This window comes from Mandrillus leucophaeus, unplaced genomic scaffold (genome assembly GCF_000951045.1).
Source record: "Mandrillus leucophaeus isolate KB7577 unplaced genomic scaffold, Mleu.le_1.0 Scaffold985, whole genome shotgun sequence".
NCBI lineage: Eukaryota > Metazoa > Chordata > Mammalia > Primates > Cercopithecidae > Mandrillus > Mandrillus leucophaeus.
The window spans coordinates 432,138-448,832 of NW_012110752.1; the positions used below are offsets into that span (position 1 = coordinate 432,138).

Consider the following 16,695-nt stretch of genomic DNA (forward strand, 5'->3'; position numbering starts at 1 on the left):
TTTGAGTCATACTCCTATAAGCCACTCTAGAGTTCCTCGTCTTTGAGTGCAGAGGTTTAGACTGTCTTTGTGTGCAGAAAGTCCTGCAGTTCTCACAGCGACCTGCCAGAAAAAGTCGTTCCCAAATGTTTGTAAATCCTCCGTTCTGCAACCCGCCTTCACGTTCTGCGGTGATCTTGTCGTGCGAGAAAACGCGCCGTATTAGCAGAGAAGGGGGTGGCAGAGTGCTGGCGCTAAAGGTCACGCTGCACGGGTAACTGTCGCGGTGTAGGGGCGGGGAAGAGGGAGGAGACACTGACCACCCCGGAGCTCGCTGGCTTTGGACGTCGTCGTTCCCGCGGCGCCCAGGGTACCCCAGTGGCTCTCTTCCTGTCTTCCCCCATTACTACGCAGGCTTTGTCACCGCATTAAGGCATTCCCGCTCTCCGCGGAACCGCTCTGCCATCTCGGCGGTGAAAGGGTGAGAGGGCCAGTGTTTGGGTCAACTTTGACTCCTCCCACCCGTCCGGATCGTTAAGGGCCTCCTCGTCCTCCAGGGCTCCGGTCGCTGCGGGGTCTGTGAGCAGGTCCGCGACCGCCCTCGTTCTGCCATGGGCGCCTCCAGTTCCTCCGCGCTGGCCCGCCTCGGCCTCCCAGCCCAGGCCCGGCCCAGGTGGCTTGGGGTCGCGGTGCTGGGACTGGCCGCGGTGGCGCTGGGGGCTGTCGCCTGGCGCCGAGCATGGCCCAGGCGGCGCCGGCGGCTGCAGCAGGTGGGCACCGTAGCGAAGCTCTGGATCTATCCGGTGAAATCCTGCAAGGGGGTGCCCGTGAGCGAGGCGGAGTGCACGGCCATGGGGCTGCGCAGTGGCAACCTGCGGGACAGGTACGGCCGAGCGCGGGCGCGAGGCAGCGCGGAGCCTGCTTGGGATGAGGAGGGGGAGGCAGGTGGGGCCCGACCTATCTGAGAAGGACTATAGAGGTTTGCCGCCTGAGTTTCTGGGCTGACTGTTGAGTCGTTGGTCGTTTAGCTGGGAAAGCCAAGTTCATGTCAGATTTGTTTTTGGTGAAGTATGTAGGGGCAATCCCTTGCCCTTCCCTAGACGAGAGAGTCCTCCTCTGTAACAGGAGGGAGTCTGACCTGTATCTCCAAGCCTCCTTAGCTCTAAAGTTTGTGATTCTATCTTATTATACTAAAGTAGAAAATAAAGCTATTGGCACTAGAAAGCAGCAAGAAAGAAACCAAATGTTGTTCAAGGGCATTGGCTTAGTGGGCCTTGTTCCTCACATTTCTCCAATCCTAGGGGTGCCAGGGGGGCCTGATACACTTTGACTAAGGATGAGCAAGTGGCATGGGGACTCTGGGGCAGGGGTCCCTTACTTGCCATTAAAGGAATAGTGCCCCCCCTTCTCCCATAGGCAGAATTGTTCACAGCCTGGAACTTTGGGACTTTTGGGTCTGACACATAGACATTTCATACTTAGGATTAAGATGCCTTCTTCTTCTTCTTTTTTTTTTGAGACAGAATCTCACTTTGTGGCTCAGGCTGGAGTTCAGTCGCGCTATCTCAGCTCACTACAACCTCCACCTCCCAGGTTCAGGCAATTCTCCTGCCTCTGCCTCCGGAGTAGCTGGGATTACAGGTGTACACCACCACACCTGGCTAATTTTTGTATTTTTAGTAGAAACGGGGTTTCACCATGTTGACCAGGCTGGTCTCAAACTCCTGACCTCAGGTGATCCACCTGCCTTGGCCTCCTAAAATGCTAGGATTACAGGTGTGAGCCACTGTGCCCAGCCAAGATGCCTTCTTATCTGGCTGAGATGGTTTAGCTGTGGCCTGTGTCCAAGGGGAGGGAGGTTTGCAAGTTGATCATTCAAGGATTCCTCTAGCAGAGAGCCATCTGCATCCCTGTGTTCACTCCAGCACACACAGATGCACTGTTTTCTGAAGACTGCTGCCTTCTTAAAGAAATGTGGGCTTCCATGGTATTGGAAAACTTCAGTGAGTCTTAGAGAAGTGTTGTGTACACAGACCATATGAATCATGGGAGGATTTTCATTCTCCCACCGCCACCCCAAATTTCTTATCCTGGAGAGCTTTTTCAACTATAATTTCTTGAGATTCCCATCCCAGGACTACTGAAGCAGAATCACCAAGAGTGGGGCCAACTTGTTTAGAATGTTTAAATCTCCCCCTGGTGATTTTGATGCTATAATTAAAAGGTTTTATCTGAGACCATGAAGAAGAGGATGTTTAGAGCTTATTTAAATATGAAGGATAAGAAAAGTCTTCCTATTGCTGGAGAGACTTCAGGCTCTGTGGGACTGGACACCTTCCAAAAAACTGGGAGAACCAAGTTCTCACGATGCATGTCCAGAGAAAATCAGTGTTGCAGACTAGGTTGCACTACTTCCTTCCTCACTTGAAGGATTGGTTTCACAGACAGTTTCCAGTTCTAATCTGCATTTCCTCTGATCACCTGAAGAACTGTTTCTTTCCCACTTCTCTTTGTCACTGCTTTGCCCTGACTACTGCAACCATGGAAAGAAAATATGTGTCCTTTGCCTGTGCTTTTTGCTCCCATTGGCATCCTAACATAAATACAACTATATTACCGTTCCCTTGTTTTAAACAATAAACGCTTAGGATGGGGTGGGGTGATGTGAAGCCTGGGGTGGAGAGAAAGGCAATGAAATTAATGTTAATTCAGTGGTAAAATGCAGCAGATACTGAGCTAAATCCTGTCGCATAGATTAGCATATTTAAGCCTCATAACAATCTTGTGGGCTTGATATAATTATCACTATGCAAATAAGGAAACAGTATCAGAAAGAATGAGTATCTCATCCAAGTCCAGAAAATCAGTGTATGCTGTGGGGATTTGAACTCAGATCTGTGTGAGTACAGTACTTACGCTGTTTGTATGAAACCAGTGCATGATATAAAAGTATAAGGATTGCACTGAGGATCAGGAGACTTGGGACGAATGTTTACAAAGTTTTCTTATTTGCAAAAGAATGAGGTTGAACTTCATGGTCTCTAAAGCCCCATTTTAACTACGTTTTATTTATCGAAGGTTAATTAACAATTTGAAAGCAGGCTTGCTGGAGAGAACTCTGTTCAATGACTGCTCTTCTCTCCACCTGATAATTTAATAACACTACTACAAATGTTCCTAGAATTCAGGGAAAGGCCTCATTTAATGAATTCCATTCTGAACCTCTGTCTTTGGAACTAACTGTTTGAAGGAGCTGGGATTTTCCTCTGGAAGTGCTCTGGGTCTCAAATTTCTGAAGGTATTTTATTCAAAGCTCTTAGTATACTTGTGAACACTTGGCTTGAGCACGTTAAGCATTGAGTGGTTAAAGTCCACCTAGCAGAATGCTGGCATTGGCTGCCTGGTGCAGTTGCTGGGAGGGCATGGTTGTTCTCCCTGACCTTGGAAATCTCTGCTGTCCTTAGCAGCCATATGTGAGTTGATCAGTTTTTTCTGTCCAAACCCTTACTGAAGCCAGCTTTTTATTTCTTCTGCGCAAATGATTAACTGTTGGAGAAAGGAATCCCTTGAGGTTATTATCCAAGATGTTGTTCCCTGCCCAATTCCTGCTCTCTTTCTCGTCCCATACTCAGTGGTAGGGTTCCTGTTTTCCCTCACTTTTCAGTCCTTCCTGCTCCCCAGGCCAGTTTGTAATTGGGAAATGAGATTTTTTTCCATTGTTTTGGGCTCCACTTACTCGTTGCTGTTGATCAGGGCACTGTAGCTCTTTTGGGGAATTGGGGCTCTAGGCTTCTACACTGATCCATGTTTTACCTGTAAATTCAAGGCACCGCCTTTTATGTTGCAGACTAGGTTGGAGTAACTTGGTCATGATGAAATCCATACTCCAGACTTAACTCTTCTTTCAGATCTGGCAGAATAGAACCAGTTATTCTTTCACTGGGCATCATTTTGTGCACAAGAGGTGAAAAATAATATTGCCCAGGTTGACAGGGAAATGAGATGGTTGGGGTATGTTACAAATGGCAACCTTTTAACCTATGATTACTATCATTGTCCTGACCCAAAATTGGACTCCCGGCAAGTTGCCACTTGCTTTTTCAGTGACAGTGATGAGTGGGAAACCTCTAGCGACTACTTCCCACTGTTAACCCCAGCAGTTAATGCCTGTGTTATTATACAATAGGCTGGAGCCACGGGCCAGGCTATGAGCCACGGTGAAGGGCAACATTAGTAAGGGATGAATGGGAGATGGGAAGATTCAGCCCATGGAGAAATAATGTCAGAAATAACGTGCAAACAGATTTGCCACTCCTGTTTGAACATGGCTCTGGTTGTGTGCAGATCTCAAAGGGAGTCTTGTCTGGGGATGGGGCATGTTGGAAGTTAAGGGTGAAGGCTTTGGTGAGGTTAACCAAAGAACTGTGCACCAAGGGACAAGGCTGGAGATAGGGAATAGGGCCCAGCCCTATTAGGCATCTAAATCAGAGGATGCCTGCCTATTTCATTGTAGCCCGGTTCTCTGGGCAGACATCCTCTGATTTATAGAACCCAGCCCCAGGCTGAGTGAACCAGAGAACTGTGGGATCTAAAGACATCTTTGACCAGGCAGGATAGCTCGCATCTGTAATCTCAGCACTTTGGGAGGCCAAGGAGGGAGGATTAATTGAGCCAGGAGTTCCAGACCAGCCAGGAGGTCCAGACCACAGTGGGACCCCATCTCTACAAAAAATAAAAAAATCAGTTGGGCGTGGTGATGTGTGCCTGTAGTCCCAGCTACTCAGGAGACTGAGGCAGGAGGATTGCTTGAGCCCAGCAGTTCAAGGCTGCCATGAGCTAAGATCATGCCTCTGCACTCTAGAGCCTGGGTGATAGAGTGAGACCCTGTCTCCTCTCTCGAAATCAATTAAATATAAATATATATATGAATAAATAATACACATATGCATTTATACACTTAGAAAGGAAAAGGTGGTCTCCTCAGAGGGGTGGGGACTTGCTGCTACCCAGTGTCGCCAGCTTTTTGGAAGGGGGTAGCCAAGACAGTTACGGGAATGCCTTTACACTGCCACGCCATCGTCATGCCAGCTAGCAGGGCACAGGCTGCCAGCCATTGTCTTCCGGTGTGGTTGCAGGGAAGGGACAGTTTAGCCAGCACCTGGAAAGGACTCTACTGATGAGGAGGTTGCGTATGCAAGACTGTCAGGGCCAGGACAGGGCAGAGACGGATCTCCCTGTGCTCTGCTACCGGATGTCCTCCTGAGGTCTCCTCAGGCTTTCCCTGATGACTCTGGCCATATTTTGGAATGTCTTCCTGGGAAGAGCCATCCCTGCTTCTGGAAGGGGCTGTGCTTTTTATCCTCCTCACATTTGAAAGGCTCTGGCTTTCAGGCACTTTTTACTCACCAGTGCCCACATTTTCCTCACCCGCTTGCTTGCAGATTCTATCTTCTTTCTAAAATAGTAATACTGGGCTGGGCACGGTGGCTCACACCTGTAATCCCAGTACTTTGGGAGGCCGAGGGGGCAGATCACTTGAGGCCAGGAGTTTGAGACCAGCCCAGTCAACATAGCAAAACCCCGTCTCTACTAAAAATACAAAAATAGCTGGGCGTGGTGGTGCACGCCTGTAATCCCAGCTACCCGAGAGGCTAAGGCAAGAGAATCACATGAACCAAGGAGGCGGAGGTTGCAGTGAGCTAAGATTGTGCCACTGCACTCCAGCCGGGCTGACAGAGTGAGACTGTGTCTCAAAATAAAGAAAATGAAACAAAACAACTAAACTAAAGGAACCAAACTGTGATATTGACATTTATTTTTCCTAGGAGTGGAAGATTTTTTCTTTTTGGCAACACAGTGTTTTGTGTGGTGTAGGCCCAACCTATATGCTAGGCTGTAGGTAAAAGTCTAACAAACTGGGCCTGGCCAGCTTGCCGTCACTCTTCAGCTCATCCCGTAGAAATACAAAGTATGAAAACCAGGGCCAGCACAGTGGGCTCTCTAGGAAATAAGTGGGATTCTTATCTAATGTGTACTTCTGTGAGTCTTTGTTCTCTATGTCAGAATGTGTGCATGAAAAGGAAAGGCTGTTTGGGAGGTTTCCTGATGTAGGACCCCCACATGCCACAGCAAGTTAAACAGAGCAGAGGCCGGCCTGGTTCTTCTTGGAGGCAGCAACATTGCAAGACCTTTGTCTCAGACTCCAATTCACTTGGCCAGCCTCATCTTGTTCTACAACAAAAGGCCCTGAAAGCTATTTTACTTCTCCCAGGGCCACAGAGACATATATGGCAGACCTACAGAAGCTTCTAACCAAAGCAGAGCCCCCGCACAGGCAGCAGGGTTGCCTAAGCAGTGAGGGGAAAGTGTCTGAGCCAGCCTCCTGTTCTCGTTTTTGATACTGGAGATTGCCATACATCAGCCAGAAGCTCTCCCAGAACTGTTTCTGCCAAATAAGCTCTTTTTGGGGTCACCAACTTTTAGACTCAAATCATTTGGCCAGACCTGGATAATTGTCTGGAAAATGATGTTAGGTCCCAAGTCAGGGCGGGTGGAGAGTTTTGAGGAAGTAGAAAGCTGGAGGGAAGCTGTTGGGAGGTGGAGGAGGATTTTCTGAGTGTGCCCTGGTTTGTTTCTCTGCAGGTTTTGGCTGGTGATTAAGGAAGATGGACACATGGTCACTGCCCGGCAGGAGCCTCGCCTGGTGCTGGTCTCCATCACTTATGAGAACAACTGCCTGATCTTCAAGGCTCCAGATATGGACCAGCTGGTTTTGCCTAGCAAGCAGCCTTCCTCAAACAAACTCCACAACTGCAGGTGTTCTGCCTGGGGGCATCTGGGGAACTGCAACAGGCTTGATTTCCCTTCAGGCTTCTCACTGCATTCTGTCTTGCTATAGTTTCTACAGTAGAGGATGACATCAGTAAAGGAAATATTTAATAGAAGTGCAGTTTGGGTTGGGATTCGGCGCGAGTGGATGATGCAGGGTATTGTTTTAAGGGTACCTAGGATTTGTTTTAATCAGGTATGGTTAGACACGCAGACATAGAAATGACTGTCCTGAAAAAAGAAGATGTTTATACCTACAGATTCCTTAGAAATTGGAGGCACGCCACACCACGCAAGGCCGAGTGGAGAAGCACCAGGGTGGGTCAGGAGGCAGAGGGAGCAGGGGGAACATGGGGGCAAGGGCTTTTATTGTGGTTTCCACAGGAAAGGAGAAGCAAGGCTGGGGTGGCAGGCTTAGGGTTGGCTAGTTTGAATAACTTCAGCAGGCTCTGGGACACAGGTTGTCTGGTACTTGGCTCTGGGGTTGACTAGGGCAGGGGACTAGTGGCCCGGCATGTAAGCACCAAATAAAGGAGGTGACTGGGAGTGCAGGCTCTGGATGGGTTGGTATTCCTATTACAGGCACACTTGCAGGTCATCAGTCTATTATTTGTAGGAATTGGTCGGCCCTGGGAGAAGTAGTTTCTTCAGTGTCAACAAGACTCAAAGATGTCAAAGCATAAAACATGCAGAAAATTAAAAGCAAGATTCCCACAAGTATAAAGGTGGTACAATGTGCTCATCTTTAGGGCTTTTCTCCTTTCGTTCAAATCTTCATTCAGAATTGTCAACTCTCCAACCAGGCAGACAAGGGAGTTAGTGGAGACTTAACAGCTGTATCTCAGGGCTGGGTGAGAAGGATGCTGGAGTTTCCAGAGCTTTTCAAATGGACTCTGCAGCCTCTGAAGTGTGTGGTTGAGATGAAGGCACATTCCTTGGGTGTAAGGGATTTCCACTTCTGGCCAAAGGCATACCTCAGGCCTTGGCTTCCTTTTGGCCTGTGGGACTTCTGTTGGGTTGTCAAGTTCCATAGTTTGCTGGGGTCTTGTCCTTCCTTATTAAGAAGACTTAGATGCTTGTCATGAGATGATCTGGATCCCTTGTCACCAACTGAGCTTTTTAAGTGTATGGAAGTTGGTTTTGTCCAAGGTCCTAGGGCTCAGAGGAGAGCCTCGGATCACTCCCTGAACTCTCATCTTATGTTTTTTCAAGCAAAGTGTCTAAGCTGAAATCCGCCACTCATGGTTCCCAATTTTCAAAAGTCTGAAGCAATAATTCACTGAATTCAGCACTTCAGGTAATTATCTTAGCAAGCCCGTGAGGGGGGTCCTTAATTCCACTTTACAAAGGAGGAAACCAAGCCTTAGATCACTGCCATGAAAACACAGAGCTGGGGTTTGAACCCACTTGCCTCCTAAGGCTTTTGCCTTTAACGTGTATGTGTAATGAGAAGAAATGCTTTTCCATAAATGACAGGTTTTGAGCCCATTAATTTTTTGAAGAGGAAGAGTGTAGCCATCTCGACTTAATTGGAAGACATGTGAAGGCAATGGGTAAATACGTGGCTGACATGTGTCACATGAGTAATATAGGTGTTGCTCTGTAGACTCACTATGTCGCCGACAGTGAGCAAGCTTTTCCCCCAAGGCTCTTTACCAGCTAAATGGGCAGAAATCTAGGGACACGCACACCTTCCTGGATGGAAAGAGGGAAAGAGCAAGACCTTGTAGGTGAGTTGCCTGGGTCTGAAAAAGACACCAATTGCAGCCTGTTCTTTTTTATTTATTTATTTTTTGAGACGGAGTTTTGCTCTTGTTGCCAAGGCTGGAGTGCAATGGCACGATCTTGGCTCAGTGCAATCTCCATCTCCCAGGTTCAAATGATTCTCTTGCCCCAGCCTCCTCAGTAGCTGGGATTAGAGGCATATGCCACCACACCCGGCCAATTTTTTTTTTTTTTTAGTAGAGATGGGGTTTCACCATGTTGGCCAGGCTGCCTTTCGAACTCCTGACCTCAGGTGATCCACCCGCCTTGGCCTCCCAAACTGCTGGGATTACAGGTATGAGCCACCACGCCCGGCCTGCAGCCTTTTCTTATGTCATTCTGTTCCATGCATCAATTGTAGATCTGGATGAGGTGGGAACAGAGAGCCTGGAACCCTGGCAGTTTGGTGAAAATGATTGAGAGCTGTGCATTTGGATTGACACAGAGGTGTAATCAGTGTACTGCCCTCTCTAGCTGGTTAGACATGCTGTAACTAGTTCAGCCTATATTTATAAGCTATTTGTAATGGATTGGTTGCCAAGGGAACTGCTAAAAACTGAAGAAATAACATAGATAGTGTGCTTAGTTAGTGCCAGCTGCTATGACAAAATACCATAGTCTGGGTGGCTTAAACAACAGACATTAATTTCTCATAGTTTGGGAAGATGGGAAGTCCAAGGTCGAGGTGCTGGTAGATTGGTGAGGTAGCTTTTCAGGGTTGTAGATGGCCACTTCTCGTTATGTCCTCACATGACCTTTCCTGGTGCCTGCATGAAGAGAGAGAGCATTCTTGTGTTTCTTCCTCTTCTTATAAGGGTACAAATCCCAGCATGAGGGCTCCACCTCATCTAAACCCAATTACCTCTCATAGGCCCCACATTGGGGCTGAGGGTGTCAACGAAGGAACTTTGGGGAGACACAAACATTTGACCCCTAACAAGTGGTAAGTGACAGAGTGATTACCACAGCCAGCCCACCAGAGCTCAGAATCAAATAACATAAACTAACAACCTCAAGTTAGTAAAAAGAAAAGGAAGTCCCTTCACAGCTATTTGGACAAGGCTGAAGTGTCATGAATTTTATATTATTCTATACTTATTTTATTGTATTAATTTTTTTTTTTTTTTGAGACGGAGTCTTGTTCTGTCGCCCAGGCTGGAGTGAAGTGGCGCCATCTCAACTCACTGCAACATCTGCCTCCCGGGTTCAAGCAATTCTCCTGTCTCAGCCTCCTGGGTAGCTGGGACTACAGGCGCCTACCACCACACAGACTAATTTTTGTATTTGTAGCAGAGACGGAGTTTCACCATGTTGGCTATAATGGTCTTGATCTCCTTACCTTGTTATCCACCCCCCTCAGCTTCCCAAAGTGCTGGGATTACAGGCGTGAGCCACTGCGCCTCGCCACTTATTTTATTTTAAACTTTCACTGTTAGTGTTTTGAATCAGCTTTCCCTGTTCACCTTGTGTGAAGGTTTTTTAGACTAATTATAGACCAGTATGGCTTCTTGATTATCACAAGGATTTATGAATAATTAGTGTCTTTTTTTTTTTTGAAATGGAGTTTCACTCTTGTTGCCCAGGCTGGAGTGTGATGGCACGATCTCGGCTCACTGCAACCTCCAACTCCTGGGCTCAAGTGATTCTCCTGCCTCAGCCTCCTGAGTAGCTGGGACTACAGGCAGGCACCACCACACCGGGATAATTTTTGTATTTTAGTAGAAGTGGGGTTTTACCATGTTGGCCAGGCTGTTCTTGAACTCCTGACCTCAAGGAATCCACCTGCCTTGGCCTCCCAAAATGCTGGGATTACAGGCGTGAGCCACCATCCCCAGCCTGATTATTGTCTTAAAAGGTGACGCTAATGTTTCCTTTTAAGTAAGGGGAAGTAAGACATGACTTCAACCCTATATTGAATTTTTGGCCCAATTTAGAGAAAATTGATGTGAAAATATGTATGTGCATCTAGGGGTGTGTGTGTGTGTGTATTAAAGCACCTGCAAGAGGACCTGGTACACAGTAAGCACTTAACTAGATATTAGCTCTTAAATAGCTATTATCTTTATTGTATTAATCCACCTTATCTATAAATATTATTTTTCTTCACTTCTTTATGTCTTATTTTATCTCTTTAATAAAGTTTTATAATTTTATCTGTAATGGGATTTTACATTTAGTAAAATCCCGTGTTAGATTTAGTACTGAACATTTACTCCTTTCTTCCACTTTTACATGGCAAGTCTTAAAAACACATTTTTTGTTTGCTGTGTAAGATTGGTATTATTTATTCTTTAATTATCAGTAGAACCTGCCAGTAAAAGTATCTGGATTTTCTTTGTAAGAGTCTATTCAAGTTTTTATGCCCTCTTACATAATTTTTAGTGAGTTGCTTTTGATTTGTGAGTTAAGAGACTGCTTACTCATGAAGTTTTATTGAACCCACACAGCAAGGGTCAGTTTTTTTCTATGGAATGTTGCTGATGAGACATTTTGTGTCAAAATGTAGAAGAGAATGTATTCTGCAGAAAATTCTGCAAGAATTGGAGAAGATGGCATGGCAGAGGGAACGATACCAGCCAGTGCAGGGACGGGAGACAGGGCCGGTGGAGGGATGCCTTCCATGGGGGGGGAAGGGATCCTGGTTGATCAATATTCCTTTGCCCTGTTGGCGGCTTTTCTACTTTTCGAAGTGCCACCCATAAGCTTCCCCAGGTGAGTGGATGCTGTGGGTAATACGTGTGCACTTACGTACAAGTGCTGTGCTAAGGGGATAAGGGAAGAGCTCCATCGAGGAGCATATACTTAGGGAACTGCTGAACAGTGGGATGGAATCAGTTTTAGGGGAAAGACAGAAGGCCAGGAGAGGATCATGAGATGTCCGTAGAGCCAAGAATTAATCAGAGGTTAAACAGTGGCTTCAAGAAGGGAGTTTAGAGAGAAGGAATAGGCCCAAGCAATGTGAAAGGAGCAGCATTGAGATTTGACAGTAGATGGGGGAGGAGGTAAGAGGGTAGGGAGTCTCTACCCTCAGACCAGGATTGTGAGTGGCAGGGTATACAGGGGTTCATCTAACTGGGAGCACCTCAGGTGTCCACATTGAATTCCTTCACGTGCATTGCCTCAGGAGTCCTCACACTGGTGTGAGCCTTCCCACGGGGAGGGGCAAGCCCTTCCCATGGTAGATGAGAGTAGGGGAATCAATTTCCAGATCCTGTGAATCATATCTACAGTCGGCAAGTTCTTCTGCCTCACCATAAACCTTTCCTCTTTGTACAGGGGAAAGGCTTTTGTCTGTCCACCCCACATCTTACTAGGGCCATTGCCCGTGGAGGGAAAATCATACAGGGTCCCAAACAATGAAAAATGCTGGTGTTGATAAAGAGGGTGATGTTAATGACAGGGTAAACTTGTTGTACAAATCAGTGGTTCCAACTCTTTGTCTTACATTAAAATGAAGAGGCCTCCAATCAAATTGTTGCTGATAAATCATGAAAAATACTTGTTGATGACAAATCGCTATGTGACATATATTGCCTAGAGGTTCAAGGAATAAGTGAAATTACCATAACTCCCATTTCTGTCTCTTTATTTGTGTGAAAAATTCCTCAGGGCTTATTTAAAGGAAAGATTTAAAATTAATACTGAACCTTGTCTTATTCTAGCAATATGTGAGATTCATTCAGAGTTTTATGGATGCTCTATAGGGTTCATTAAGCATTTAATTTCCAATAAAATCTGATTTTTAATGTTCAGTAATTATCAAAATATATAGCATATCTATTTTGTTATGATATATAAATCATAATTGTAATGATAACTCAATCCTGAAAACATTTCTTCACACTTGAAAGCTTAAGAAACAAAGCAAATTTAATTGCTTCAAAAGAAATACAGAAAGTGATTGATAGCCATAAAAATATATTAGGATAAAGTTACATAAGTAAAATAATATGCATATGTGTTCATGAATAAAAAGAGGAATAACACAAAAATGTTTAAATGGATAATGGTGGATATCAAACCAACATGGCCTTTAGATCTCATTACGTACTTTTAAAAGCATACTGTAATCATTTTATTTTATTTTATTTTATTTTATTTTATTTTATTTATTTTTTTTCTTTTTTGAGACTGAGTCTCGCTCTGTCGCCCAGGCTGGAGTGCAGTGGCCGGATCTCAGCTCACTGCAAGCTCCGCCTCCCGGGTTCACGCCATTCTCCTGCCTCAGCCTCCCGAGCAGCTGGGACTACAGGCGCCTGCCACCTCGCCCGGCTAGTTTTTTTGTATTTTTTAGTAGAGACGGAGTTTCACCAGGTTAGCGCCAGGATGGTCTCGATCTCCTGACCTCGTGATCCGCCCGCCTCGGCCTCCCAAAGTGCTGGGATTACAGGCTTGAGCCACCGTGCCCGGCCATCATTTTATTTTAAATGTCAATGTTTAAAATTCAGTGGAAATGATATCATTCAGAACAAATTAAACTTATGATGAAGAAGTTTACCTGTCAACTTATAGTTCTGTGAAGGGTCCATAGCTTTTTAAAACTCCTTTGGGGAATTTAAGCAAGAAAACCTTGAGGGACTGTGTTATGTAAAGTTATCTGTTGCCACCAAGTGACATAGGTAGATACCATATAATTATCTCCAATTTACAACTGGAGACAGGTCAGAGAAGTTAAATAATTTGCTTATGGCCATAGAAATAGAGAATGGCCGAGTTCCAATTTGACCCAGGTCTGTTGGATTCTAAGCTCAGGGTGCATCTGCCACAGGACAACCCCTCTCCTCTTGTGAAAGTGTTCTAAATCCTTGTGTTCATGGACACTGCAGCTTAGGCATCCAGAAGCTTGTTGGGAATGTAGAATCTCAGACTCCAACCCAGACTTACTGAACCAGAATCTGCATCCAAACAAGATTCTGGAGGATTTGCACATACATTAAGGTTTGGGTAGCTCTTCCCCAGAGCACATTCTACTCCTTTCTCCTGTGCTTTTGCTCAGCTTTGACCCAAGGAACACTTAACAGCCCTCTGGGCTGGTCAGGTCCCAACAGTCCAGCTGTTCATTTTTGACACCATCCCTCAGTGTATTGAAAATAAGTAAGTCACCTGGTGTTCTTTTGTGACCTTTCCAGGATATTTGGCCTTGACATTAAAGGCAGAGACTGTGGCAATGAGGCAGCTCAGTGGTTCACCAACTTCTTGAAAACAGAAGTGTACAGATTGGTTCAATTTGAGACAAACATGAAGGGAAGAACCTCAAGAAAACTTGTCCCTACTCTTGATCAGAATTACCAGGTGAGCTTACAGAGAGTTTACCTTCACTCCTACTAGTCACCCTTCTCTTTCTGACTTCCTTCACGGTCGGCAAAGAGCCTCTCTTGGGACCTCAGTTAAGAAAATATGATAATGGCCTTGGTGAGTGATAATGAGGGCACAGCCTGGGCAGAGGTACCGGGGGATGGAAAAGAAGGTGGATATGAGAGATGTCTCAAAAGTGGGATCTCTAGGGTATATGGAGGATTGAATATGGGAGATATTGTGGAGCGGGGAGCCGGGGTGACTCCCAGGTAGATGGAGATGCAAGAGAAAACTGGCTGGAGAAACAAAAGTGAGAAGTTTGTTCGGGACTAAATCCAAGTTTCCTGGAATTACAGAAGCAGGCTTTGTTCTGACCCGCCCCTCACAATCTGTGAGGTGTGCTTATTTCAGGTGCTGGCAAGGCGCCTCCCCGTAAGCAAAACTGTCCCCTAAGCCAAAGACCAAAGCCTCTGATTCTGCCATGAGCTAAGGTTTAAAATACAAGGACCTCAGGGAGTTTCTCTCAGTAGCCCCTAAACTACAAGCTCCTTGAGGACAGGGGTTTTTATCTGCTTTCTTTACTGCTGTTTCCCCACTAGAACAGTGCCTGGTAGGTGCTCAGTAAATGCCTAGTGAGTGAATGGTGTTGTTGAGGAAATTATTACTGGAGTATAGCTGATTGGCAGTAGGTCCTTGCTGTTTGAGGATGATGTGGGAAGGGGGTCGCTGCTGGAGTGGGAGTGGGAACCCAGGAAGAGGAAGCGTGGTGGGTGACATTGGCCCAGAGCTGGCCCTGGCTGCAGCCCTGTTCCTGTGTATGGACACGGACTGCTCCAGTTCCTGGCCACTTGCAAGCCCAAAGTCACGTCTCTCTCCTTCCGGAACACCGTTCCCCTCTTCTGCACTGAAGTGATTTTGCTTCTGGACATTACTTAGCTTTGCAGTTGGTCTAGGCCATTTTGTGGAGTGGGGGGGGCCTGACTATCCTGTGTTCTTGGCAAGGTGGCCTACCCAGACTGCAGCCCGCTCCTGATCATGACAGATGCCTCCCTGGTAGATCTGAATACCAGGATAGAGAAGAAAATGAAAATGGAGAATTTCAGGCCAAATATCGTGGTGACCGGCTGTGATGCTTTTGAGGAGGTAAGTGACGCACTGCTTTTGTGCATCGTGCTCAGATGTGCTGCTCGCCGTGCTAAGGTAACTCTGCTGTAGCCAGAGCCAACTCAGATGCGCCAAGGTCGAGTCGTTCATTCATTGCTGCTGCCATCACTCACTGCTTGTGTCATCAACGCGCCGGCCTCGGCCTTGCGGGGGCACGTTGCTCTCACCCGTTAATGCTTGGGCCCCAAAGCAAACAGTCAAAACTTGAAATCGTAGCAAGTCTGAGGTTGGAATATGTAATCATAGCACAGAGATAACTGAGGGAAGCAAAGATGAAGGAGAAAGATAAAGCCATTTTCCACTTCTCTATCACTCAGCAGTGCTCTCAAAGATTTGAGACTTTTAGAAGCCCCATGCCCCAAAGTGCAGACCAAGAGGACACAGGCAATCTGCCCCTGGAGACATACCATGCTGTGGCCCGAGTTCTCTCCCAGGGCATGCACATGCTCTTTTATGGGGTTGGAGCCAGAAATTTCCACCCTTTTCAAGGACACACCTTTGTGGTCTTAAGGGAAAACTGCATCAGAACCCAGTAGAAACCTTGAACTTTGTACGTAATATACATATAGCTGGGTGTTGCTTTATAATAAGAAGCATTAGCCATCATATTAAGCCTGAGGGGTAAGCTAAACTTTCCAAGTAGTGGAAGTAACAGTGACAAATACCATTTATTGGGTGTTTACTGGGTGCTAGGCATTAAGCTAAATAAACATTTGAGATAAATTACTTTATTTGATCTTTACAATAACCCTGTGAACTTTGTGTTACTGTCTCCTTTTTATAAGGAAAATGAAGCTCAGAGGTGTTACACACTTTGCCTAGCAGATAAATGGTGGCTGGCATTAGAACACAAAACTTGTAACTCCAGCATCTGTAGAGCTGGGGTGACAATTCTAATTTAGAGATCTCAAGTAGTTAACTCTGAGAGGAAAGGCTCTTAAACACCCTCTCAATTCTTGGCTCCCCTGAATGACCGTACTTCCTTTTGTGTGAGTAAAATGTGCCTTTTTTTTTTTTTTTTTGAGACAGAGTCTCACTGTGTCACCCAGGTTGGAGTTCAGTGGCACAATCTCGGCTTACTGCAACCTCCACCTCCCAGGTTTGTGTGATTCTCCTGCCTCAGCCTCCAGGGTAGCTGAGACTACAGGCACGTGTCACCACACTTGGCTAATTTTTGTACTTTTAGTAGAGATGGGATTTCTCCATGTTGGCCAGGCCAGTCTTGAACTCCTGACCTCAGGTGATCCACCCGCCTCAGCCTCCCAAAGTGCTTGGATTACAGGCATAAGTCACTGTGCCCAGCCCTTAATTTGTTGATAAACATTGTTCTTAGGATAAACCTCTGCGCTGAGCCTAGTATAAATCATCGTACATGTAGGCACTCTGTATTATCTGATAATTTGAAAAATAGCTGCCAGGCGCTGTAGGCGCTCATGCCTATAGTCCCAGCACTTTGGGCCAAGGCAGGAGGATTGCTTGAGCCTAGGAGTTTGAGACCAGCTTGGATAACATGGCAAAACCCCATCTCTACTAAAAGAATACAAAAATTAGCCAGGTATGGTGGTGCATGCCTGTAGTCCCAGCTACTTGGGAGGCTGAGGTGGGAGTATGGCTTGAGCCCGGGGTCGGAGATTGTGCCACTACACTCCGGTCTGGGTGACAGAA

General features: G+C 46.2%; 1 protein-coding gene across 3 annotated transcripts in view; it reads left to right on the top strand.

Moving 5' to 3' along the window:
• The first annotated feature begins 324 nt into the window (after positions 1 to 324).
• Positions 325 to 16,695, top strand: part of MARC2 (mitochondrial amidoxime reducing component 2) — a 65,599-nt gene continuing 49,228 nt past the window's right edge. For 2 of the 3 annotated variants that reach the window (XM_011971078.1, XM_011971077.1), the window contains exons 1-4: positions 325 to 862; positions 6,622 to 6,795; positions 13,701 to 13,863; positions 14,869 to 15,009. In XM_011971078.1, the coding sequence (XP_011826468.1) occupies positions 591 to 862; positions 6,622 to 6,795; positions 13,701 to 13,863; positions 14,869 to 15,009 (750 nt within the window). In that variant the 5' untranslated portion in view covers positions 325 to 590. The remainder of the gene's footprint in view (positions 863 to 6,621; positions 6,796 to 13,700; positions 13,864 to 14,868; positions 15,010 to 16,695) is intronic. The other variant, XM_011971076.1, reaches the window with a different exon arrangement.